This window comes from Acomys minous (assembly GCF_964271855.1).
Source record: "Acomys minous genome assembly, chromosome: 17".
NCBI classification, from domain to species: domain Eukaryota; kingdom Metazoa; phylum Chordata; class Mammalia; order Rodentia; family Muridae; genus Acomys; species Acomys minous.
Window position 1 is genome coordinate 58,779,978 of NC_140500.1, and position 26,900 is coordinate 58,806,877.

A 26,900-nucleotide genomic window follows, 5' to 3' on the forward strand; every position below is an offset into this window, starting at 1 on the left:
CACACACACACACACACACACACACCACCCCAGAATCATTTCAATACCACATTTAGGTGTAACTGATCTAGCGTTTCCTCATGACACCAGGTGAGAGTTCCCTGTGCACTTATGATGACAGAGGGCTTAATGGAGTGTTCAATCTAGGCCAGGCAGACTAAAGTTATAAAAACTGGTAGGCAACAGAACATTGAAGATTTCTATGCATGTGTTATTGGGGGCTGCTTGGGCACTGATGCTTATCATTATGATAGCTTTTGGCTACGTCCAGTCTTCCAAATACAAATCTTTAATAAACACCACCCTGCCTTCCCCTTAAAAAACAAAACCAAATTCTGCCAATGAATTTTTTCTCTCCTTTGAGAGTTAACTTGGTAATTTGAAGCATATAACCATGCTGTTTGGAAGCTGTCTGACTGTTTCCATTGTTGCAGCCTGATTGTCCATGGTTTAATCATCAGTAGTTGTGAAGGAAGGCAGGAGGGGGAAAAAAGGCTGCAGGCTGCATAGTACCATAAAAAATTTCCACCTGGAAGCAATTTTTCCTAAAAGCCCTTAGGGACTGCTGTCACCCTCCCCCTTCGATTGGCAGCAAGGACTAGAAACATCAGCTCCCCTTAGAACCAGGCTTTGTTGCTCCCAGCTTCCAGAAGGGCTAGGGAGAGCTAGGGAAATGACAAATTATTCCCAGACTCTACTTTATAAGAAATTCCCTTGAGCCTTCTTTCTTCTTTTCCTCTGGTTCTTTCTTTATTAACATTTTAGCTGAAGTACAGATTATTTGCAGTAATAGGACTTGAATTTACTTTTTAGTGAAAGTGTTTATTATCAACTCTAGTGCCTGTCCTTGTGGAAAGTTGAAACATCTTTGGGTCCTGCCAAAGTCCTGTGTCACTTTATAATGCCTTCTCTGTGGAATTGTTCCAGGTGTGAACTCTCAAGGAACTCATGGTCCCGGGGGAGAGAAAGACATGTAAATAAATCACGTGTCTGTGGTGTTCAGTGTAGCACCCTTTCAAAGTTATGAGCAAATAAACATTTTCAAGCAAAAGAATATTAACCCTCCAGCAGTGAATGTCCTTAATGTTGCCTATTCATTCTGAGGCCTGTTGTCCCGTGTGGGTGGGTAAATGGAGGGGTAGTGCTTTTGGTGGAATTCACCCCCAAACACACATGGTTTCCCAAGGTCAAGGTCAGTTCAGATTTTTATTGTCAATATGGGGCTTAAGTGGTAAATGGTGATATCATGGCTCTGAAGGAATAACTCACCCTGTATTACTCCAAATGAAGGGTAACCAAGAGTTTCAACAGATTTTAAAGTATATTGCTTCAAAAATAGACTATTATTGCATGCTATCACATAGTAAACTTTTTTTTTATTACATTTACTTATATGTGTCTATATGTGTGTAGCATGGGTGGAGGTCAGAGGATGACTTGGCAGATCCGATTGTTTCCTTCTGTTATATGGGTCCCAGGAGTGGAGTTCAGATTATAAGGTTTAGCTCAAGTACCTTTTACCTGCTGAGCCATCTTGCTGGACCTACCTATTTGCTTTTGGTAGTAATTCTGTAATTTCCTCAGCTTTGGAATTGAATGTTTAATGTTTCTTTTGTGTTTTGGGTTAAATGTTCACCATTTCTTTAAATATATCACATTTATTTTTAATTTATACAAATCAGGTTTTAAGCCTGGGTAAATCTTGATTTGTAGTTTGTGTTTCTTTTGATTTAAATTTTTTTTCTGTCCATGTTCTAAGATTTGTTTTTTTTTCTTTTTTAGTACTAAATGCTACTTAAAAAATAACTTCTCAGAAGTCTTAGAAATATGGCTTAAAGTCTGTTTTTCTAGAGAAGATTTAGGTTTATTCAGTCAGTTATCTCTGGACAGTGGGAAGGAGGTTGCTTCTAAAATAAATAACAATTATTATTTGTGAGATGATATTTTGCTATGTTCCCTGGGCTAAGCTTGAGCTCAAGTGATGGATCCTGCCTCTGACTTCCTTAGTGCTGGGATGAAAGAACTGCACCTCCATACCTGGCCATAACACAAAGAATTTGATGTTTTTCCAGACTGCACAGATATTAATAGTGTGACTATGTTCTTTGGTTTAAAATGACTGGAAGTTTTTCTTTCTCTTCCAACTAGAATCAGAACCAGAGGAGGGAAGTTTCCTTGCAGGCTCCCTTTACCCTTTTACTGAGAAATCTTGGCTTTATTCATTTCTGAGGTTCCCTCATTTGTTCCCTTGATACCTGTTCCTTTTTACTCCAGCCACTGGGGATGTCTTTTATTTTCCTTACTGTGAAGTCATGCACTCATGGTCTAGAACCTTGATTTAGACTATTAAGGTTTACTACTAGAAGCTTTTTTCATGATGTCTAATGGTTTGTATCACTTATGGGGAGTATCATCTTATTTTGCTACTTTGTTTTTTATCATTTTTTTGGGAGGGATGGAAATAACTATTATCTTTTATTAGTACCTCAGGATCTTCAGTGCTGTGGACTTAATTATGGTTTGTGTTTGTTTGTTTGTTTGTTTGTTTGTTTTTTGTGGTTTTTTTGAGGCAGGGTTTCTCTATGTTATCTTGGCTGTCCTGGACTGACTTTGTAGACCAGGCTGGCCTCGAACTCACAACAATCCTCCTGCCTCTGCCTCCCGAGTGCTGGGATTTAAAGGCGTGCAGCTCACCATGCCTGGCTCATTTTAAATTGCTCTGGTGCAGTCACTGTGGAGATCAAGCTGGTCTTGAACTTGCAGTGAAGCTCCCACTTTTGTCTCTGAGTGCTGGATTTACAGGCATACACCACCCTGCCCATAATTAATTAATTTTTATTTATTTAAAGATAGGGTCTCACTATATCCCAGTTTGCTTTACTATGTATCTCAGGGTCTTAGGCATGCACCCTCCTCAAATGTGCATGTCAGATGGGTAATGTACCTGATTTCATAACAAGGTTTGAGGGAGGTATGTGTCACACAATGATGTGAATACTTAATCATCATGCTTATGAACCAAAAAAAGATCCTGCCTTAAGTACTCTTATTTCTCACCTTATAATTAGCAACATTCATGATTCATCTTAAAAAAAAAAAGCAAGGAATTAATCTTGTTGCTTTTAACACAAATTTGTACAAAAAGACAAAATTAAACCATTGGAAAACTTTGTTGAGCCTTTAAATCTTCAGCCACTGTTGTTGTTGTTGTTGTTATTGATGATGATGATTTGTTCCAACAGGATATTACCCAGGTTTTAGTTATGTCAGCCTCTATATATCCTTAATTTGGACTGTCCTTGCTTTCATTAGTTTATTTCCTGTTTGATATCTGTTGTTGATTTGACAGATGTTTTATGACAAATTCTCTTCTTCTGAGACTTTCTGGTTATATTTAACCCAAGTCACATTCTTTGGAAGGCTCTTTGGCGAGGTGTCAGCTGAAGCTTCCCCATCCTGTTTTTAACCTTTTTTTTTTTTTTTTTTTTTTAAAGTGCCTACCTTTGGCTTCTCTTCTTGCTTGAGGCAGAATTTCCTCACAGCATCCTCTTGGCTATATGGGCTGTCTTGGTAAAGCTAGCCAGATCTGCAAAGATAGACAAAGGATTGGAATGTGTTAGCTCTCATGTGATGTCACAAAAACATGTGGCTGTTATATTAGTTGCTTTTTGTATTGCTTTGATCAGATACCTGACAAGAAGTGACTTCAAGGAGGAAGGGTTTGTTTTGGCTTACAGTTTAAGGGAATACAGCCCATTGTGTTCGGGAAGGCTGGTTGGAAAAATAAGGCAGTTGGTTACATTGCCCCACAGCCAGAAAATGTAGTCATGATATGTTACCACTCTGGTTGGCTATGTGAACCTGGGAGAGGGGAGCCTAACAATGAGGCGGACTAAAGTCTCATGCAGTAGCCAACTTTATTCAGAGCATCAAACAATTTATATTCTGAGGGTATTCTTGAGGATTAAGTAAGGTTATATGAACAAAGGTCACCTGAGTTTAAACTGTATACAGTCAGGAAGGCAGATAGATATACTTGGAAACATCATTCTGAATATTAATGGGTAAAATGATGGGTATTCTGAAGTGAAGCCTACTAAGGAGCACAAACGCACGTTCCAAGAACAACCCATGTTATGGAGGAACAGAAATTATAAGACTCTTGTCTTGTTTACTTGGAGTTTTCTCACAAGGTCTCAGAAATTTCACATAGCTTCATTCATGGACTGTGTTCTGACAGTGAGAGATGCTGGTATTTGAATGAAGAATAAAAAAAGGAAGGACTTGACTGCTCCTAGGTATGATGGAGGGGAAAGTTTATTGTAGATAAAAAGGAGCATCGTCCGAGGCAGCAACATCTGGGAGAGTCCAGAGTGGACGTGACCTTGAGCCGTGAGAGGGGGCAGGGGAGAGGGCGAGCAGCTGCCAACCAAGACCGAGAGACTGGCCAAGAGAGTAAACTGAAGGACCAGGCAACCAGAATGGGAAGGGCAGTTGGGGAGAAGGGCAGCCCACCCCTGGGCTGGGGAAGTTACTGGTAGGGGGAGGGGAAATGCTAGCCATAGGGATGCAGAGAACCTAGTGGCCAGGTCTGCTTTGATGTGTTAAATTGGCATTTCAGCTGGTTATTGTGTTTTTAAACTCTAGCTCAGCTATTGTGAACCTATGGGTCAAAACCCCTTTGTGTGCATGTGTGTGCCTGTGTGCTTGTGTGTGTGTGTGTGTATGTGTGTGTGTGTCTAATGACTTTTCAGAGGGGTTGCCTAAGACCATCAGAAAACATAGATATTTACAATACCATTCATAACGGTAGCAAAATTACAGTTAACAAAAATAATTTTATGGTTGGGGGCCACTACAACATGAAGGACTGTATTAAAAGGGTCACAACATTAGGAAGGTTGAGAGCCACTGCTCTAGCCCACGAAATGGTAATTCTTTCCATATTGGTTAACCTGATCTAGAAGTTGCATTACAGACATTCCCAGAGGCTTGTCTCCTAGGTTATTGTAGAAAGGTTGACAGATCAACAATATTATCTGTTACATGTTACTCACCTTAGAGTTCATTAATTATAATACGCTTCTCTAGGTACTAATGATGACATGCAATGGTCTATTTTCTCCTGTACCCAGAGCATCCAAATTATAATACTGATGTCTGAATACAATCAATAGACATACTGAAGTAAGGAGAAGGGATATAAACTCCTTTTGACCTTTTGAAATTCTCTTTCAACATCATGCTCAAATGTGTTTTTCCACTTTATTTTTAACTTTTGGAATAAACAAAGATACTAATGATCCTTTTATGGAGTTTAATGAAAAGAAAATGTTTGAGGGATAAAGCCATGGCAAGTTAAAAAAGATATATGAAAAAGGAAAGACCAGAACAAACTCTGGATTTTTTTTTTTTTTTTGATAATCAAAACCAAAACTCCAAACTGAAAATGTTTAGTCCTTTTAGCCGTTAGTTCTCCTTGGTCTCATGACATAGAAGTAGATATGTTTGGTCTCCTGTATTACTCTTGCACCCACCTCCAAAACAAGGATAAATCCACATGCATTGCGTGGCTTTGCAGTCCTTCTTTCTGTCCATTTCAATGGGAGAGTCTTTCCCCTTCCAGGCCCTGTGAAATCACCTGGAGGTAAAATGGGTAAGACAGTCTTTGCACACGCGGAAACTAATGTTCTAGCATGAAGAGACTGACAATTGAATAGGCCATCAGAGCATAGTTTAATAAGTGTCGTGAGGGCAGGTCGTTGTTATAAAGGATGTGTGCATGAAAGGCTCTAAGTGATTAGAAATGGGTCCTTGGGTCCTTAGAAGAAATAAGGTGCAAGCTGTGGTTTTAAGCATGGACGAGATTTACTTTGAAATGGAAGGAAAAGTAAAGGGTAGTGGAAGCTGGAGACCGGTGTCCTTAACAAGCAGTGGAGATGGATTGCTGTGTCTCTTTCATTTGCCTGTTACCTTTGCAAACTGCACAACATTCTGTCATTTTACTATGCAAATAGCAGAATATAGAGGGAAAGTGGCTTAAGTATTGGGCATGACTGACTAACGTAGAGTATCTGGAGACAGTTGTTGAGGATTTCTTCACAGTCTGGGACCTGGGTGTTTTCCACCTTTCCCCCTCTTCCCTCCCTCCCTCCCTCCCTCCTTTATTTCTTTCCTTCCTTTTCTCTAGGGAGGGCTTCTGTGTAGCCCTGGCTGTCCTGGACTCACTTTATAGATCAGGCTGGCCTCAAACTCACAGAGGTCTACCTGCGTCCGCCTCCCCAAAGCTGGGATTAAAGGCCTGTGTTACCTGCCAGGCTCCTTTCCCCAGGTTATTAGCACCATTTCCTCTCTTCATGGTAGTTGCTTCACCTGCCCATAAGTGTCTTATTTTCACAGGGCAGTGTTCAAGAGGTAGGAAAAGCAACTTCTTTTCTTGCATCCTCCAAGTGGCATAACACTGCCCTCCCCCACCTTGGCCTTTCACTGACAGATTTCCCTTCTCATTGGTGAGAGGTGTATCACATCTTTATGCTAACTGGTCACTGACAAGGTAACTCAGTGCTTATCTCTTGTGGTAGGATAGGAAGATGAAACACCAGGGTTGGGACTCCTCAAACAAAAAAAGTCAAGAGTTGCTATGTAGACACAGCTAGTCCACAACTGACTCACCCTACAAGTGTAATCCCTTTTCTCTTTTTTTGGACAGGGTTTTCTGTGTAGCCATGGCTGTTCAGGAACTCGATCTATAGACAGGCAGAGATCCACCTGCCTCTTCCTCCCCAGTCCTGAGGCTAACGGTGTGGTGTGTGCCACAGCTGCCCAGCTCCTACTCTATCTTTTCAACAAGGTCTTCCTTTTTATTTTATGCATCTTGTGCCATAAGCACAGAGAAATACAATAATATTTCAAAGAGTTGACTCTTTTTTTTTTTTTTTTTTTTTTTTTTTAAGATTCTGCCTTTTACTTTTTGGAGGACATGGTCTCAGGTAGCCCCTACTAGCCTCAAACTTGTTGTGTAGATGAGGATGGCCTTGAACTCCTGATCCTCCTGCCTCTGCCTCCCTAGTGTTGGCATAATGGGCCTGTGTCACCATGCCCAGTTTTATGCAGTTCTAGGGCTTTCTGTATGCAAGGCTACACTCTACCAGTTGAATTACACCCCCTGCCTTGGACCCACAGATTTGATCAACTGCAGTTTTTAGATGTTTTACAGCAGCCTGTTTTGTTTTTTTGTTTTTGAAACAAGGGTTCCCTGTGTAGCCTTGGCTGTCCTGGACTGGCTTTCTAGACTAGGCTGGCCTCAAACTCACGGAGATCTGTCTGACTCTGACTCCCTGTGTGCTCGGATTTCAGGCCTGAGCCACTGTGCTTGGCGAGCAGTCTGTTTCATTTGGTTACATCAATGTCATGTTTTAAGGAATATTAGAAATTGGTCATCACTAGATGGCAGTCTTTCTCCACTTTAAGTCATTTGTTCAGAAGGAAAAATAGTATAATATTTATTTAAGAACAGTGCAGACTGCCAGTAGAAAGTTAACAGTAGACCTCTAACTTTTCCAGATTTTAAGAATTGTTTATTTATTCATTTTTGCCTTTTGTACCCGATAGGTCTGTTGGCTATTGATGGCTTATGCTGAAATACATTTGAAATGCTGAGTCAGCGTGTACTGTAAAGTCAGTCCACATTGGCTTTTTACTGTGGTAGAAACAATATTGTTTTCAAGACAGGGTTCCTTTGTGTAGGCTTGGGTGTCCAAGATTCGCTTTGTAGACCAGGCTGGCCTCGAACTCACAGAGATCCGCGTGCCTCTGTCTCCTTGAGTGCTGGGATTATAGGCATGTGCCACCTTGGCTGGTAATTTGTAATTAAAGACACAAAATGCTCTTCAGAAACTTCAGAGACCTACAGAATATGACATTTAAAGATGCTTTTACTATTTTAAAAATTCATTGACAATAAGACAGGTTTACTCCTGGCAACAGCCAGCCTACCTCAAAGAAGATGAGCATCAAAGAACCTCCTTATGGAGATGGCTTCAAATGTGACAAACCAGCTGCTGGGCCTCATTTTGGCCACTGACAGACAGACTTCTGCCTAAAATTGGGCAAGTTGGATGCAGGCAGAGTTGATGTCCAAACTGCCAATACAGGGTAAGCAGGTCCTCAGTAGTTCCTGCCTCACAAATATGTCTGTCAGATATATTGGGTCAGAAGGTTGAAGATGATGTTCCAATGTTACATAGTTTTGAGTGACTGTTGAGACAGCAAATGTCTATGTCATTTTTTTTCAGTTTGGAAGCTGCTAACCTGCACTTCCTGTTTACTCAGGTAATTAATTTTATTATTTCTCAAGTTTCTGATGGAATTGAAGACCAGATAGTTTAATTTTACAGTTAAGCTTAATTGTTTAGAAGTTAAGATATTTTTAGGTCTAGAGAGATGTTTTAAGTTGATAGAGATGAGATACGATAGATACTGATTTATATTCCGAATTTTAGACTCACCAAGATAGGAAAGATGTTTTCTTCAAGGTTGCCAAATACAAACAGCCAAAACACTATGAATGTAAGTAACATCAGTATAATTCCTGATTATTTCTGTGGTTCTTCTTGCTCTATGTAGCTTATTTTATATATGTGTAATAATATAAATATATATATAGAAGATAAAAAAATAAAGGTACAAAATGCAAGTAATTGTGTTTCACCTGCCTTTGATAGCCATATGGAAACTATATATCCTTTTCATTTTGTGTGTACATAAAGAATTCACACAGAACTAGGGAGCTCTATAAATTTTCACAAAATTCAAAATACAGGGTAGCCTAAACACTGCCTATTTTTTTTCATTTAAATGTGTGTGTTTTAGATTTGATCTCTGATTTTTTTTTTTTTTCTGTAAAGATACGGTCTTGCCATATTGTCCTGGTTGGCTTGGTATTAATCGCTGTGTAGCTCAGTCTCCTGCCTCAGCTTCCTGAATGTTGATTACATTACAGGCTCTGTACCAAGTTCTTAACTTAATTTAATTTAATTTTTTTTACTCCAAGGGCCCACTGTATGCCTATAAAGTTACTCATCATCATGTTTGAAGAGAGTGTTAAAATCATAAAGATTCTGAATAGAAACTTGGTGACACTGATAAGGAGGTTAAAAGTACTGCCTGCTGTCTGTCCTCAATGCTTTTTCTCATTATGTGCCTGAATTGGAAAGTTTAATGCTTAGCTAGTACTTCAGGGAAATTGTAATTGATTGCTGTTTCCTATTTTGTAAATGAGAAAGTGCTGAAGGTCAGAGAGATGAATTGAATTGGCCAAAGATGTAGCTAATTACAGTGCTAAGACAAAGGCCCCGCAATCAGGCACCTATAATACACATTTTCTTTCTTTGATTTTTAGTTTAGGTTTTTATTCTTTTCTTTTTTAGTTATAGGGAATCCAGGAAGACATTATTTATCTAAATAAATCTGAGTTCTGAATTTCTTTCCTTTTCTTATTTTTCCTTGAGTAGGCCTTACGTGGTTTAGGGTGGCCTCACACTAGTTACTGAGGCTTGCCTTGGGTTCCTCACCCTCCTGCCTCCACTTCCCAGTTGCTGGAATTACAAGCTTCACCATACCTGGCTCCTGAATTTCTGAACTTTGGGATCTCCTCCCCCTCAACTTTGTCCTTTATCTTTGGAGAGAATGAATGAAAAATGTTCCTGGTAGAACCTAATGTAGAATTTATTACTGAGTCAGAATATACTGAAATGAAAACCAAAAGTTAAAAAAAATAGAATAATACCTGTTTTTGTCTTTAAGTCTGAGGATTTTTTCAGTGACTCCCTCCACCCCCAGTTTTTCACAGGACAAAGAATATGAGTATCTTCACTGAGAAGATTCCTTTATTTTCTTTGAAAGGGGAAGAGTTAAGCTTGGAACTTAGTGAACTGTCAGTGGTAGGTTCTGTCTTGTGTGTTCTAGATAGCTCTTGTTGTAAACTCATCCATTTGGAGGGCTGCTGTGTTTTTACTGGTCAGTGTTGAGAATTTTTACTGGAATGCGGGCATGCGAGTGTGTGTGTGTGTGTGTGTGTGTGTGTGTGTGTGTGTGTATGTGTATGTGTATGTAGTGGAACTGACATGCTGAGGAAAGGAAACTTTCTTATCTAGAGGATAAATGTATGATGATCCTATACCACACATCTCTCCAGGTTCAGAAAACATGGGCATGAGCACATATGTGTTTGCTGAAGGAGTATCAGGGCTCAGAGAGAACATTGGCATGTCCCAGTCAATGTGTTGGTTACTGCCTCTGAATTGACGCTGATTCCAGGAGACCTTAAGAAACATTAGGGCCCTTTAGTTATATAGGGGCTTAATGGAGGTCAGGTGATTAATGGAGTTTTGGCTGAAGTCTGGTTCACATTTAGGACCAGTGGGCCTCTGAACTCATCCTGTGGTTATATGCATCTCCTACCTCCAATGTATGTTTGGGATAAATAGACAGAAGTAGATGGAATTCCTGTACTAGTTCCCCGACCTGTGGAGTGTGAGCTGTTACGTTTGTAATTAGAAAGGCTAAATGCCTGTTACAGGAAAAATAGTGACTCAAGACCAGTGTTGCACCCCTGGAGGAATTGCAGAAATTAGTGCCACCATCAAGGACTTGAAAGATGCCTGGGTGGAGAATGACAGTTGACAATCAAAAACTTTTTATCAAGTAGTGACTTCAATTGTGCCATCCTCTGTACCCGATGTGGTATCCTGTCTTGAGCAGATTGGCACATCTCCTGGCACATGGTATGTAGCTATTGATCTAGTAAGTGCTTTTGTCTCTGTACCTGTCTGTAAGGGCCTCTAGAAGCAGTTTGCTTTCAGTTGTATACCTTTATATTAACTTTCCAGCCCTGTGCCATCACTTGGTTTGAAGAGATATTGATCACCTGCCTCTTTCACAAAATATTACATTAGTGCCTGTATTGATAACATTATGATGATTGGACCAAGTGAGCAGGAGGTAGCAACCACATTGGATTTATTGGTAACACATATGTGCATCAGAGGATGGGAAATAAATCCATCCAAAATTCAGGAGCCTTATATCTCAATGTCTTGGTCACTGTTCTATTTCTGTGAAGAGGCACCATGACCATAGCACCTCTTATAATAGAAAACACTTAATTGGGACTTGCTTACAGTTTCAGAGATTTAGCCCATTATCATCATGGCAGGAGGGAGCATGGCAGCACACAGGTAGACATAGTGTTGGAGAAGTAGCTGAGAGCTTCATGTCTGGATCTGCAGGCAGCAGGAAGAGAGAAGCTGGGCTTTTGAAATCTCAAAGCCCACCCCCTATTGGTACACTTTCTCCAACAAGGCCACACCCACTCCAAAAGGCCACACCTCCTAATCTTCTAATCTTTCTCACATAGTGTTACTCACTGATGACTAAGCGTTCATATATTTGAGCCTATGGGGCCATTCTTATTCAAACTTCTACGCTCAGAAAAATTCTTAAGAGACCAGTGGTATGGGGCATGCAGAGATATTCACAATGTTTAGTTGACCTATTTGGATTCTGGAGACAGCATATTACTCATCTGGGTCTTTTTTTTTTTTTGTCCTGGACTCTCTTTGTAGACCAGGCTGGCCATGAACTCACAGCGATACACCTGCCTCCCGAGTGCTGGGATTAAAGGCGTGCGCCACCACGCCCGGCTCATATGGGTCTTTTACTGTGCCCTATATACTAAAGTACTTGAAAAACTGCTAGCTTTGCTTGGGGCCTGTAACAGGAGGCGGCTCTTCAACAGGCCCATGCTTGTGGGAAGGCTGCTCTACCACTTGGACCATATGATTCAGCAGACCTGATGCAGGCCCCTGTTGGTGATTCACAGAGGAGACCTTTGGAACTTTGGAGCAAGGCTTTACGATCATCTGCAGACAACTATTTTCCTCTTGAGAGACAGCTGTTAGCCTGCTATTGGTCCTTAGAGGAAACTGAACATTTGACAATGGGCTACCAGTTTACCATGCAACTGGAGCTTGCTCTTGCTCTTTCTGCAAGTCAGGTTTTTTTTTTTTTTAAACTGGCATTGGAGTCTGCTTCTTAGAGATTCTATCATATATTGAAGACCAGGTGAGACATCTAGTCTCATGGACTGAACAATGACTGGATTCTTCAACCTTTTGTTCATAGGCAGCCATTATTGGATTAGCTGGAAGGTCCAGCCTGTGAATCATTTTAATAAATCTCCTTTACACACACACACACACACACACACACACACACACACACACACACACACACAGTCTTTCTATAAGTTCTGGTCCTTTGGAGAACCCTGACTAATACAGAAGCCTTTGGAGAGACTTAAGCTGGGGGTGGGGGTGGGGGTGAGTAATGTCTAAAATACTGCTTTAAAGAGATTATTTAACTGGTGTGTGGACTATGTACTTGGTGGTAGTGTTGGAGGTAGTGAGTGCATAATGGAATTTTGAAGGCTGTTGAATTGCTCTTTTATGGCTAAATTATTTGGACATTGATTTAAATAGAAGTGATGGGATGTGTTCAATTCTAGGACATGTTTTGGAGGTTGAGTTGTTACAACTTAGTTGTGTATTGGATGAGGAGAGAATGGACAGATGGATAGAGAAATGATTATAGACACTTGGCTTACAGAAATGTCATTGTGGGGTGTGTGTGTGTGTGTGTGTGTGTGTGTGTGTGTGTGTGTGTGTGTTGGAGGTGCTGGAAGGAACTGGTTTTGGAATGGAGATAGGTTGGCAAGTATTTTTTTTTTCTTCACTACATTTGGATGGCGTTTATCATCCAATTGGAATAGTGCTTTAGGAACAGAAATTTGAGTTTAGAGTTTAGGGCAGTGCTCTGGTTGGTAGGTTATACGTTAGGAAGTCAGTCCTATGTGAGTAGTATTTTTGAGCCATGGGGTTGCTTGGTGAGAGAGCATAGAGAAGTGTAGTAGAGGAGGAGGTTCTAAAGGAGGATTGAGAATGAGTATCAATGAAAGGGTAAATCTATGTTAATGTGGTTACCATCAACATCTCCAGAAGAGGGTGCTGAATGAAGACGTGAGCACCGCGCCTCAACCAATGCTGCTTATTAGAGGAGTAAAACGAATACCTGCTCTAGTGGGAAGTGAGGAAGTGGGAAGGGGTTTTGCTAGGATGGAGAGCAGAAAAACTAGATGGTGGCTGGGAGGGGATGTGTAGTTCAGGGCAAGTTTTTCTTTGACCTTTATACAGACATGAGAAAAATGTGGTGGAGAAGGAAAAAAAAATACACGATGCAGATCAGAAGTTTTTGAAATAACAAGCAGCGTTAGCTGTAAATGAGCTCTGTCTGTGGAGAACAGACAGAGGAAGAAGTACAAGTTGGCTGGTTTACATGAAGGAAGAGGAAATGCTTAAGTGTGTTTCCTTCCGTCCTTTCTGGGAAGTGTGTAGTTGAACGGTAGCTGAGGGGGAGGGGTGCACATTGAGGCAGGAGAAAGTAAGGGTCCCTCACTATGACTCTTACTTTTTATTTTTTGAGATGTTAATCATGGCCTGGGTTGATAATTCCTAATTCAAACCTCTCAAGTGAAAAATGCTCATAAGAAACATGACAGCTGTCATGTGTGGAAAATGCCAGGTTGGCCTCATGTGTGTGACGTGTTGTAGTCAAAACGCTAATTCACTAAGACATTGCATAGATTTACCTTTAGGCTATAAGTTATAAACGAAAACATAATGAATTATGTGTTTGGATTTGAGTCTTATATACAAGATAACTTGTACAAATGTTCTCTTAATTCCTCCAAGCAGAAACATTTGTTTTCAAGCATTTTGGACAACGACTGTTCCATCTCCAGTAGGATTTTCTGGTAGTGTTGAATGACTCTTAGATTGTAGCTGTGTAGTTACACTGAATCTAGCGAGCCTGGCTGTGTGATTTTTCTCCAGTAATAGTCAGCTCCATGGAGTAGCTGGATAATTGTTGTTGTTTTTAAATTGAGTTTTCATAGGTAAGCTAAATGGACAAATGGATAGGAGCTGTAATTTAAGTCATTTACTTTGTGATGATAGTCTGACAGTGTGCCAAATGTTTGAAAGTAAATTAGGAAGCAACTTTTGTTTTTTCCTAAAGCAAAACCAAAACAACACTTCTTTAACATGGGGACAATATGGATGCAGTTGGTGCTTTATGTATCCTGATGATCTAGTTTTGTAATTCTCTTTTCCTCAGAAGTTTTGTAATCTTCTTGCTGTTTTCTCTTTAAAGGTCTGTCTATGATGGTGAGGAACATGGACGATTCATGGAGAAGCTAGAAACTCGCATCCGCAATCATGACCGAGAAATTGAGAAAATGTGCAACTTTCACTACCAGGGCTTTGTGGACTCTATTACCGAACTACTGAAAGTGCGAGGAGAAGCCCAGAAACTCAAAGTAAGGAGATGCTGCTGGACTTCTGCTCCTCTGTGCTCCTCTGGGGTTCTGATTCGCATTGAAAGAGTAGGGGCCATGCTTGAGGGGACCTGCTTTATTTTCATGGGGTAGATACGCTTAGTTCTTACTATTCAGTGTACAATTAAGGTGCTCGCCAAACACAGAATTTGTATGAGGTGATAATTACTAAACAAAGCACATGCACAGTTGAGATATGATTACATTAATAGTAATAGTAGTAGTAGTGATGATGATGATGATGATGACGACGACGACGATGATAATTTGAATAGGGCCCTCCTATGTATCCTAGCCTGGCCTCAAACTTCCTCCTTCCCCAGCTTCTCAGGTGTTAGGATTGCGGGGGTGTCTCACTGTACCCCCTCATATGAATGAGATTGTGGCATTTTGGCTGACAAGAATGCTCTTTTAAGTTAGTTTAGTTGGGATACCTACAAGTGGCTTGAAGTGATCAGCTACTGCTTCTTTCAAGAGACTGCTCTTGAAGCCACCACATTCTTTGCTGGATAAAGCTGCTGGCCCCTGGCATTTAAGCACTGCCATACTTAAAAGGCCAAGGTGAAAAGAAGAGCTGCAGTGACTATGGAGTGCTGCCACAGGATTTGTGTTCAGGAAGGAGGCAGGTCACAGAAGATCCCTTCCCCGAGGTGACTTTTCTTGTGGATGCGAAGACTAGTCTCCTACATTTCTGTTAAGTTAAACAGTTCAGATTTTTGTCATTTCTTCATCTGTTCTGTCAGTAATAATAGTTTTATTTTCTTCTCTCTAGTCTTTATGATTTTGCTTTTCTTGCTGGAATCTGAGTTAGAACCCTTGATAGAATTTTTTCTGCGTGGGTTAACTGGACAGTGAGTGCAAAATTGATCTCAAATAATATATTGCTAGAAAAGCAAAGAAACTATTTTATTGAAAGGCTAAGCAAGCTACTAGGCACCAAACTTATCTAGAATTACAATAGTTTAAAAATAATTTGACTGCAAAACATGAGTTAAATGTACATAGAAGCATTAACTTTGTAACTTCTTTTATTTAATGTGAATTTTTTTGTTTAACTACAGAAATAGTAATGTGTTTCCAGCTATGGGATGTTATATAACATATATACGGCTCAAAGTGTTATATATAAATATAAAATATCATTGCTTACATAAAGTTTTCAACATTTTGGATCCTAAGGTTTTTGTGATATAATTTATTTATTTGAGAGACAGAGATTGCCAGCATCATTAAATGATTCTTCTCTGTATTTCTTAGTTGCTTTCTCCATCTTAGCTGTAACAAGTCTGTTGATTTTTTTGCTAGTGTGGTATTTGCCTTCACGCAGCCATCATGGTTCCCATCCCAATCTTGATTATTCTTTTCTATGCTTCTTAGTCTTCTGTGTTGCATACTTCTCCCACAGATTCTTGGGAATCTGTTCCGTGGTGGGCCAGAGGGTCTGAAAGGTGCAGAGTATTGCCTGCGATCTTGCCAGTTGCTGGCCTTAATTGCTGATTGATACTTATCTTTCCTCTACTTTCTCTCTCTACTTTAAATTGATTCAAGTTGCAAATTCCTTCAGATTGGTCAGATGCCTCTGAAGCAATACCTGGCTGTATTTGTGCAGTTTGGTATTTTGGCTGCTTCAGACTTTGCACGTGGAGGAATAATGTCTAGCTGTGTTCCTGGTAAGCTCTGCTTTAGGGGGCCCATTTGACTCAGGGGAAGAAAGTTGAGATTCTTAACTCTGGAAAAGAATTTAAAAGTGGAAAGGTTTAAGTATTAACCACTTATAACACCAAATTAATATAATTATGTTACAGTTACCATGATGCCCATTATTTTGTGTTCACAGCATTATGTGTAAGTATATGCACTCCCCACCTTTTTTTTTTTTTTTTTAAATTAGAAGGGTCTTCCTGGACAGTTGATATAGCTTCTTTTCATTGTAGTGTATGGAACAGTTATCAGCTAGAATTAAAATAGTTAATTTTTCCTATCAGTGACATAGATTATGCTTCTGTGTTTATTTTGATGATGGTTTGCACAAAATCAGCTTAGTGAATATTGATCAGTATTTCTAAGAAAATTTGAAATTAAGCAGAATAGCGTTGACTAGAAAAAAAGTGTATTATATCTATTAATGATAAACACTGTTTCTTGAAAATTGTTTCAGTCTGTGTCTCTGTGTGTGTCTTTTTTAGTGTGTGTGACTTTGTTTCTGTCTCTCTCTGTGTCTCAGTGTTCATATGTCTGTGTCTCTTAGTGTTTCTCTCTGTTTATCTGTCTGTGTCCCCATGTGTGTCTGTTGTGTCTCTCTGTATATTTCTGTATTCATGAGTCTTAATGTAAGATGTATGTGTGAGTTTGAGGTTAGAAACATTGAGAAATGATACAACCAATAAGGCTATTTTGGTATGAACAATAGTGGTGGTGTAGGTTACTGGAGGTTTTAGTTCTGAGAGACCTCCAGGATAGGTTAAACAATCCAGTTTATTGTTGAATAAGTACTTTGAAGGAGATTGCGCTATCATTTGGTGTAACCATACTATTTTTATTCATATCGCTTTCTCTTATTTTGAATCCTGTCTTCCAGTGACAAGCATTCATTAGAAGCAGCCTTTCTTTTCTTAGCTCTTCAAGGTATTTGAGGCAGCCATTATTTAGGTGTAGGGTGTAGTGTACTGGGTCAAAGTATAGTGTGTAGTTTCTTCAAATTGCTTTTCTTTTATTTATGGGGTAAAAATAACTGCATTTGTTTTTCTTTTTCTTTTTCCCTTTTTTTTTTCTTTTTCTTTCTGAGACAGGGTTTTTCTGTGTAGCCTTGGCTGTCCTGGACTCACTTTGTAGTGAGTCCGGCCTGCATTTGTTTTAAATCTGATATATATTTGGCTTCTAAAACTAGTTTACATTTCATCATGCTGCAGTTTGTCAGTATCCTTCATGACACATGGCATCTAGATGTCATTCTCATCATTTGATCTTGCCACCCTACCATCCACTTTTATTTCAGAGAGTGTGTAGCAACCTCTGTCTTGTAGGCCAAATCGTTTGCCTCCTATTATTGTAAATAAAGTTTTATTGGTACCTAGCCACACTAGCACATAACATTTTATTTATGGCTGTATTCCTGTCAGTGCTGACTAGTTACTGCAGAGACTTTGTGGCCTGAAAAACTGAAAATATTTACTGTTTTACAGTAATGGAAGCAGATCGCTGGCCCCAGTTTTAGGTGATGCTTCGGAGAATGCCTTAGATTTGCATTTGGCAGCTACATTCTTTCTTGGCTCTCATCACAGTCTATTGGTTAATAGTATTTTTCACATATGATGTTTGTACGAAAATAATAAAGAGGTAATATAAGTATCTATTGCTTCTTTTTCTTAGATTTTATAAAATATTTTCTGGAAGAGGTCAGATTTTATTTTATCTTTGAAAGTAGGGTTGCATTCTCTGATCTGCTCTGGACTATATTATCCAGTTAGAATATATATAAGATAAAAATTAAAAAGGTGTGCTTTCTGAAAAACTAGTTTCCTGAGATGATGTTGAATCAAATAAGTTTGAAAAATACTCCATATGATGTCTCTTTCCTGAGCATTTATGTTGTTTGTTATTCTCTCCTCTTTGTGTGCAATGCATGTGTGTTCGTATGTTAGTAACATCAGCTAACATTTCTTGATGCTCTAAGGGACATTGTGGGAAATACTGGGTTGAGTGACATAAGGAACAGCAGTTACTAGTGGAAGCCTAGACAGTCTGTGTTTAAGAAGTTTAGAAGTTACTATTGTCCATGTTTTGATAATGCCTGAGATGATAAACTACGATTATAAAAATCTATTTGTTTTATTTTGTGGAAACATCAAAAGTAAATAGTTGAAAAGTTGTGTGCTCTTCCTTTAAACTATAAGTCATAGCTCATTTGAGGCTTATTCACATATTTTGACTGGTGATGAAATTAATGGGGATATGGAAGTATTATAAGCTGTTATGAATTAATCACTCCAAACTATTTAATAATTCATTTTGTAGAATTAAGATGATACCTGTAAAACCTTGAATTGCCTTTTCAGGAATACGTTGTGAAGTTATAAATGTTTGTGTTAACGCTTGTTTCCTAGACATTTCACAGATGGTAAAGCTCTTTGGATTATTTGTCATTCCATTTCTTTCTCCCGTTGCTTTTTTCTGCTTTTCTCTCCAAGGTTAAAATGTAATTTTGGGGACATGATAATATCTTACTTTGGAATGCAATATCTAAACCAAACATGTATCTTGGTTAGCTTTTCTTTTCCTTTTGCAAAAAGTCCTGCAGATGCCTTTTAGAAAAGTTGGTAAGAGTTTAAGTTGCAGAGAAAGTAGCTGGAGCCCCTGTGCTGGAGTACAGAAAGTATCTAGAGACCTAACCCCACCCTTTTCACTCATTTACATTCTGATCTTTATCCAGCTGTTGTCCAAGTATTTGTTTTTTATGAGTTTAAATTGTCTTCTCTCCACAGAACCAAGTGACGGATACTAATAGAAAACTGCAGCATGAAGGCAAGGAAGTAAGGCCAGCTTACCTTTTCACAGCTTCTTCTTTAATGTCTTGTGCTGTTCTCGTCGGATGACGGTTCTTCGTTTTGTGGCCTATAAGAGGCTATACAGTATGTTGGAAGTACTTGGGTGCTATTGTTACTTCTTGTAATGTTTACCCCAATAAGTTAATACAGCCACCACAGGGTGCAATGAAATAACATGCAGTCTCTCTTGGCTGGGTCTAAAAAAAAAATCATTGAGTAGTCCGCCATACCTCCTCCATCTTCACCTGCCTCGCTGTCTTCTCATGGTGGTGCTGTTGCTTCCCGGTCAGGGTCTCCTGCAGCCTAGGCTTCTTTGATCTTCTCCCTCTACTTTTCCAGTGTTGTGATTGCTGGCGTATGTCACTATTCCTGCCCCCCCATTTCTTCATTCTTCCCTTCCCTCTTTCTCTTTATTCTCTTCATGTTATTTTTTTTGTATAATGTTTTTACTTATGTCTGATAATGTACCAGATGTGTATTTTTTTCAAACAAGGTATTACTGTGTAGCCCAGGCTAGCCTTGAAGTCACTCTGTAGTAGTAGATGCTAGCCTTAAACTTAAAATAATCCTCCTGTCTCAGTCTCTGGAGTCCTAGGGTTACAGGCATGTACACCCTACCTACTTTTATATATTACCTAATAAGATCTTTCCTGAGGATCTTGTTGGAAATTGCAGTCTTGCTCTTACTGTCTGCAGGTTTTTTTTTTTTTTTTTGCCTTTTGTCATTTTGTTTTCTCCACTATTCTACTGTACTTTTGGTACATATATATATATATATATATATATATATATATTTTACTTATGTAGTTGTTTTTATTTGTCTCCCTCTTTAGAATCAGCTCTGTATGGGTAGAGGGTTTGCTTGTTTTATTCATTGCTGGATCTCTTCTGTCTTTCTAAGCAGTAAATGTTGTAAAGTGCCCAACAATTATTTCGTCTAAAAAAAATCAATTCTGTTAGTTGACAAACTTATTTAAACTTTTACAGTTTACCCTTTTATTTTATATCCACTTATTTACTTGATCCAAAGCCACAACCATTATTTCCACTATTTCATTAATGGGACAACAAGAACAGATGATTGGAATTTATATAATAATCAGCAAGGCTGCCGTTAAACTTTTCTCACTTGAAGTACATTTCTTTTCTGTGTCACCCGCCTTTGTTCTCTTTGTTCCGTCCACATTGCTAAGAAATACAGCTTTTTAGGATGGATCCTGAAAACAGGCATAGAGATTGGTTTTTCATTTCACATAGTTTTTATTGTATAGGAGTATAGTGGGGAAAAACAAAATGAGGTGATGTGGGAAGATGGGGAATTAATCTCCTGTAAACTGGATCTTTTAGAAGGTGCAAGGCTGTGTCTTCTAAGGATGGGTAAGAAGCACTGCCTTCCTCCAGAGCGCAGCGCTCACAAGGAGTGTAAGTCATAGACTCTGAGAGGGTTTGGAGGAAACAATTTCTTTTCTTTTTTTTGGATATCCTTATGCTTTAGGGCACATTTTAAATATCCCTTTTTAGAGTATATTCAGTGTGGGGAGAAAGTAGGAAGCCATGTTGGGGTGCGTCACAGATTGAATGAGGCTGTTCCTAGCTTGCATAGGAGGTATTGCTAGGAAACTGGGATTCTTGCATGAATTGAATGAAGGGGAGGAACATGTAACTGAATACTTTTTATTTACAGTTCTTGGCATAACTCTGTTTTTTTCCCTTTTGCCAAGCTGGTAATAGCAATGGAAGAGCTGAAGCAGTGTCGACTACAACAGAGAAATATTTCTGCCACCGTTGATAAGTTAATGCTGTGTCTTCCAGGTGAGGAACGGGGAGTGGAGTGGGGTTCTTGATGAAATTCCTTTAGCTGAGCTAGTTGTTTATTTTGTTTAAATGATGCCTGTGTGATCTGTTTTCTCTTTCAAGTCCTAGAGATGTACAGCAAACTGAGGGACCAGATGAAAACCAAAAGGTAAGATTTTTTTTTCTTTAATTGAGTTTTTCTTATCAAAAATTTTTTTAAAAGATATTTATTTTATTATTTATTTATGTGTATGCGTGTGTATGTCTGTGTGTTTGCAATGTGTGTGTGCCTGCAGAGGCCAGAAGAAGGCATTAGATCCCCTGGAGTAGGAGTTACAGACACTTGTGTGTTGTCTGATGTAGGTGCTGGGGTCTGGACTGGGTCCTCTGAAAGCAATGAGTGCTCTGAACCACTGCCCTCTCTCTAGCACCCTACTTACATCTTGCGTTGTCTTCACCACTGCCCTCTCTCTAGCACCCTACTTACATCTTGCGTTGTCTTCAGTCTTTCCTTGGCTTTCAAACCTCATCAGGTTTGAGGAGTATGGGCCATTATTTTGTAGTTTTTGTTTTGTTTTGTTGTTATCTTTTGGAGATAACATGTTACCATGTATGGCTTGATCTTGCTTTTCTGTGTGAGAGCCCTGGCTGTCCTGGACTTGCTTTGTAGATCATGCTGGCCTCAAACTCAAAGCTCTGCCTGTCTCTGCCTCCAGAGTGCTGGCACTAAAGGCGTATGCCACCACACCCAGCCCAATTTTGCTATTTTTATTAAAAAGTCACATGGACCATTGATTTTCAGTTGAGCTCCTTAGATCTTTTATGCCTGATGTAGTTACCTGCGTATGGTTTTCAGTCTAAGTTATTTTCCGTTTGTCTTCACTGTTACTTGTTCTGCCTCTATGTACTTGCTTTCCTCTCAACAAGTTAACTAGATTTTAGGATTCTGTCTTATTTTCACTAATGTCTTTTAATTCATACCTTTTTATTTCTTTGGAATGACTGCTTCTAAGCTTACAATAATCTTTAACTTATAGTGGATCTTTAAATAATTATGGCAAATCACATATAACACAAGGTTATTGTAATCTTAATATCCATTCAAATGGAAATGCTTCATAGATTAAATCATTACCTGTCGATAAATGAAATTATATCACTGTACCCCATACAAACATATAATTATTATTTGTCCATTAAAAAGATAAACTGTGGGCTGGAGAGACGGCTCAGCTATTAAAAGCTGGGCTCACAACCAAAAATATAAAAATATAAACTCTTCCTCTGTTTTGCTACTATCCCTTCCATGGTGTTATTGTAATTGTTCCAATTTCAGCACATGGCATAGTGCCTATAATATAGTTTCATTTTAGCTATAAGCTTTACATAGAAATATTTTAAAAGTAAGATTTAAAAGTCTTCACTTATCCATATATTTTAAATGACTAACACTTTAATTTGTTTATATAGATCTGAGGTCTTCTCTGTCTTTTCTTTTTCTTTTCTTTTTTGATTAGTGTGAAAGCTGTGAATTCTTTCAGAAATATAGTATTTCTGAAAGAGTTTATTTAGATACTTGTTGGTTTTCCTGTACCATAACATCCACCGTTTATGTACATATCGTAGTGCTGTCTGAGAACACTCACAGGGTTATGTCACTGCCTTTTCTGCTGGACTGCACATCATGGCAGTCACCTTAAATAGAAACCTTGTTCGCATTCATCTTTCCCCTGGTCTGGGAAGCCACCACTTTACTTTTATCTATATGTTTGCATATTGCGAATATCTTCTACAAATGGGGCCACACAGTACATGGCCTTTTGTGTTTGACTTCTCCTTTTTACAGTGTTTTCAGGATTCAGCCTGAAAACCTTAGTGTGAATCAGTACTTCACTCCTTTTCATAGGGGTGCCTTTACACTGTGTGGATGAGCTATATTTTATTTTATTTTTTATCATTTGATGAACGTTTGGTTATTTTCACTTTTTAGTTATGATGAATAAAGCTATAGATACTTGTCAGTTTTTCTGTGGGCAGTACTCGCTAAGTTATGTTGGGAATACACCTCTGAGTGGAATTGCTGTTGACTGCTTCTCAAAGCAACTGCATTTTCTTATCTACCCTATACCACCTTACAGTGGTCAGTGCTTAGTATTATTTAAAAGTTAGATTTATTTGTTTTATTATTTTATGAGTCTTTTGTCTGTAAGTATGTTTGTGTGCCAGAGGCGTGCCTGGTGCTCATGGAGGCCTGAAGAGGTCTTTGGATCCACTGGGACCGGAGAGATGGCTCAGTGGGTAGAATTCTGTTGCATAAATATGAATTCCATACCTAGAATTCATGCAAATGTGGAAGGAGAGAACTGACTCCCCCAAATTCTCCCCAGCCCTCCACACATGCACTGTGGTACACACCTCCGTCATATCTACATACACGCAATAAGAAATTAAACAAACAAGAAATAAAACCAACCTTTTTTTTTTTTTTTTTGTTTTCAAGACAGGGTTTCTTCATATATTTTATGAACCCAAATGTATCCTGTTAAATTATTATTTTACAAATACTATTTTTCAAAGAAATTAAAAATTGTAAAAAATGTTAATTTATCTTCCTGTTTCAGCACCTATATTTACTTACTTTACCACTTTATGTATTTTCCATCCTTTGCTCTAAATACGTCTTGTCTTAATGGCATTGGGGCTGCTGGTTTTCATAAGGCTTGCTATGACTAATGATCAGGCCCAGGGGAACTGCAGGTAAGGTAATAATGGAAGTGCCCTGGGCAAGGCTGGTAGCAGCATTTCTGTGGAGCAGTTTCATTAGTTTCCATGAAATTATGAAATGATTGTTTGGGATTGATTTGGATACTTTTGTCATATAAATGGGCGCAGGTACACAACACAAACAGACAAACACATGCACATGATTTTCCAAGCTCTTCTCTGTCTTCATTAGAAGTCTTCTTGAGGTGTTTCATTTTGATATTGAGATAATTTAAAAATTATATATAAATAATTTCATTTGGTATTCATATTTATTCATTCTTTGGACTCTTGATTTATTTTATTAGTCTTTAAAGCATATATTAATTTTTAATAGTTAAGGAGTTTTCAATAAAATACTACCCTGCATGTGCTTTAGTGTATAGTGAGAGCTAATTGAGGTTGGAATTTTTTTGAGTAATGTATTTGTCTCCCTAAGGAAGAGTAAGGTCAGCTCAGGTGGCTGGTTTCTCTTGTAGGCATTATCCTGCTCTGAAGACTCTGGAACATCTGGAGCACACCTATCTGCCTCAAGTGAGCCACTATCGATTCTGCAAGGTGATGGTGGACAACATCCCGAAGCTTCGGGAGGAGATAAAAGATGTTTCCATGTCTGACCTCAAAGACTTTTTGGAGAGCATCCGCAAACATTCAGACAAAATCGGAGAGACTGCCATGAAGCAAGTAGGTCTTTGGCTTGTTACAGGTTGGCCCATTGGTTTTGCAAATACTCAAATAAGCACAGATTTCTCCTTGTCTTAATTACTTCTTATAATTTTATGAAAGTCCTTCATAGATGGGAATGTTATTTTCTTAACAGAGTGATGAGCTGTGTTGTTCACTCTGACTGTTGAGCTGACAATGACTGATGGTGATCGTTTTTGTCAGAGACTGTAGAGAATTCAGCTTGACTTTGTATAGTATTTGAAGTCTAAAGTCTTTAAAGCTTTCTTTGTAGTTAGCAACATGAATTGTGTTGCATGTACCTTTGGTTGATTATTTGCTGTAAGGAAGGTGTCATACCATGCTTAAATGTTTCTGATATTGATGGGTATTAGTGACAGAAAGGTCTATAGGGATTGTGGGTTATGACTGCAGAAAGGGATGTACTTACAGTCCCTAAATACATCAAATGTGTTAGGAATATTTTTTTCTTTGAATGTCTTCATCTCCAAGCCCTAACACCACGAGGAATGCCTTTTGTCACTGTGAATGAAGAACAGTAATGATTTGCAGTGACGCTTCTTACTGAAATATGTCACATTGATATTATTGATGATGTAGCCTATGACATGGTTTTAACTATCTATGTAAAGTGTTTTATGGTTTTGTAAACAAGTATTGTCAAGTAGATTTGTATTATATTGTGGGGAACAAGGCTCAGAAGATTACATCTGGAAGCATTATTTTAGGGCTCAGCTAGCATTAATAGCATTAGTTCAGATGTCTATCTGACAGAAGAGATTTGCCAATTATTTTCCTAAGATTAAAAAAAAATCTCCTTTTATGTTTTATTGCTCTTATACTTTAAAAAGTGCTGTGTGTAGGCTATAGTTCGTCTTGTCTCAGCCTCTTGAGTGTTGTAACTGCAGGTCTGTGCCACCAATTCTTAGTGCTGGACTTGCAGGCACATGCTGTCACACCAAGCTGGAAGCTGGCTTTCTAAAGGTTGTCTTTCCAGGCCTCTGCTAGACAAATTTACTTGCCTTTGCTGAAAGAGAGTTCTGTTATGAATATTATCACTTCATTTAATTTGAGATTAGCTGGTTTCATTCTTTAGTGAATGCCTAGGGAAGGAAAGAGCAGCCTGTCAAGCTCAGACCCTGTAGTAGAATTTAGATGAAGTTGGAATGGGCATGTTGACCATGGCATGCAGTCTTTGTAAACTGTTGTTAGCTGGTTTATTTTTTTTAAAAAAGATTTATTTATTTATTTTATGTATATGAATGCTCTGTAGCTGGTTTATTTTTATTCCACAAAGAAACAGCAAAGGAATCTTTTATGAATTCAGTACTTTTAACTAAATATAAAAAGTTTTCATATTAGAAATGGCCTTTAATGCTAGAATTGCTATTCTATGCATGTGGTTGTTGTTAGTTTTGTGTTTTAAGATAAAGCCCTCACTAATAAAGTCCTGGCTAGCCTGGTACTTGGTATATAGACCAGTCTGGCTCCATATGTGTGCTTTCCAAAATATTTTTCTGTTTCAATACAAATAATTGCTTGCTCCTTCCTTCCTTCCTTCCTTCCTTCCTTCCTTCCTTCCTTCCTTCCTTTCTTTCTTTTTGATTTTCAAGACAGGGTTTCTCTGTGTATTCCTGGCTGTCCTGGAACTTGTTCTGTTGACCAGGCTGACCTCGAACTCAAGAGGGCCACCTGCCTCCACTTCATTAGTGCTGGGGTTAAAGATGTGTGCCACCATGCTCCACCAATAATTGGTTTCTTAAAGGCATCTTCTTATATGTGTTACTATCCTTTGTTCTCGTTTGTGCCCCTCCCCCACTGTTACTCTCTGTGCTCTTACCATTGTCTAGCTTATTTCCATTTCCCCCTCAGCTCTCCCTTCTGGTTTTTCATCACATGTATTCCATTCTTCTGTTTTCTAACTCACTTAAGAACTCTTTCTCTCGGAACATTCCTTCATTGCTGGTGGGAATGCAAACAAGTACAGCCACTTTGGAAATCCATCTGTTGCTATCTCAGAAAACTGGGAATAGGGCTTCCTCAAGACCCTTGGAATATACCCAGAAGATGCTCCAGCACACAACAAGAGCATGTGCTCAACCATGTTCATAGCAGCCTTATTCATAATAGCCAGAACATGGAAACAGCCTAAGTGTCCCTCAGTAGAAGAATGGATAAAGAAACTGTGGTACATATACACTATGGAATACTACTCAGCTATTAAAAACAAGGAATTCCCGAAATTTGTGGACAAATGGATTGAACTACAAATGATCATAATGAGTGAGGTAACCCAGAAGCAGAAAGAGTCAAATGGTATATACTCACTTATATCTGCATACTAGCCCAAGGGACATGTCCCATGAAAGTCTTCACTTACCAGGAAACTGGGATAGAGGGGAGGACATCCTATTGAGACTCTAGATGAGAGAAGCATGGGAGAATGGCAAAGTAGAAGGATCCTGAGGGTCCTAGAAACCTATAAGAAGAACATTTTGATAGGCAGATTTGGGCCTAGGGTTCCTGCCTAAACTATGGCACCAGCCAAGGACAATACAGGCTGTAAACTTCAAACCTCTACCCAGATCTAGCCAATGGTCAGAACATTCTCCACAGTTGAGTGGAGAGTGGGGTCTGACTTTCACACATACTCTGGTGCCTCA

At 38.9% G+C, this 26,900-nt stretch overlaps 1 protein-coding gene across 2 annotated transcripts in view; it reads left to right on the plus strand.

The window, feature by feature from the left end:
* Window positions 1–26,900, plus strand: part of EXOC6B (exocyst complex component 6B) — a 434,863-nt gene that overhangs the window by 55,822 nt on the left and 352,141 nt on the right. For both annotated transcript variants that reach the window (XM_084764962.1, XM_084764963.1), the window contains exons 2-6: window positions 14,269–14,434; window positions 18,934–18,981; window positions 20,718–20,808; window positions 20,914–20,959; window positions 24,033–24,237. In XM_084764962.1, the coding sequence (XP_084621088.1) occupies window positions 14,269–14,434; window positions 18,934–18,981; window positions 20,718–20,808; window positions 20,914–20,959; window positions 24,033–24,237 (556 nt within the window). The remainder of the gene's footprint in view (window positions 1–14,268; window positions 14,435–18,933; window positions 18,982–20,717; window positions 20,809–20,913; window positions 20,960–24,032; window positions 24,238–26,900) is intronic.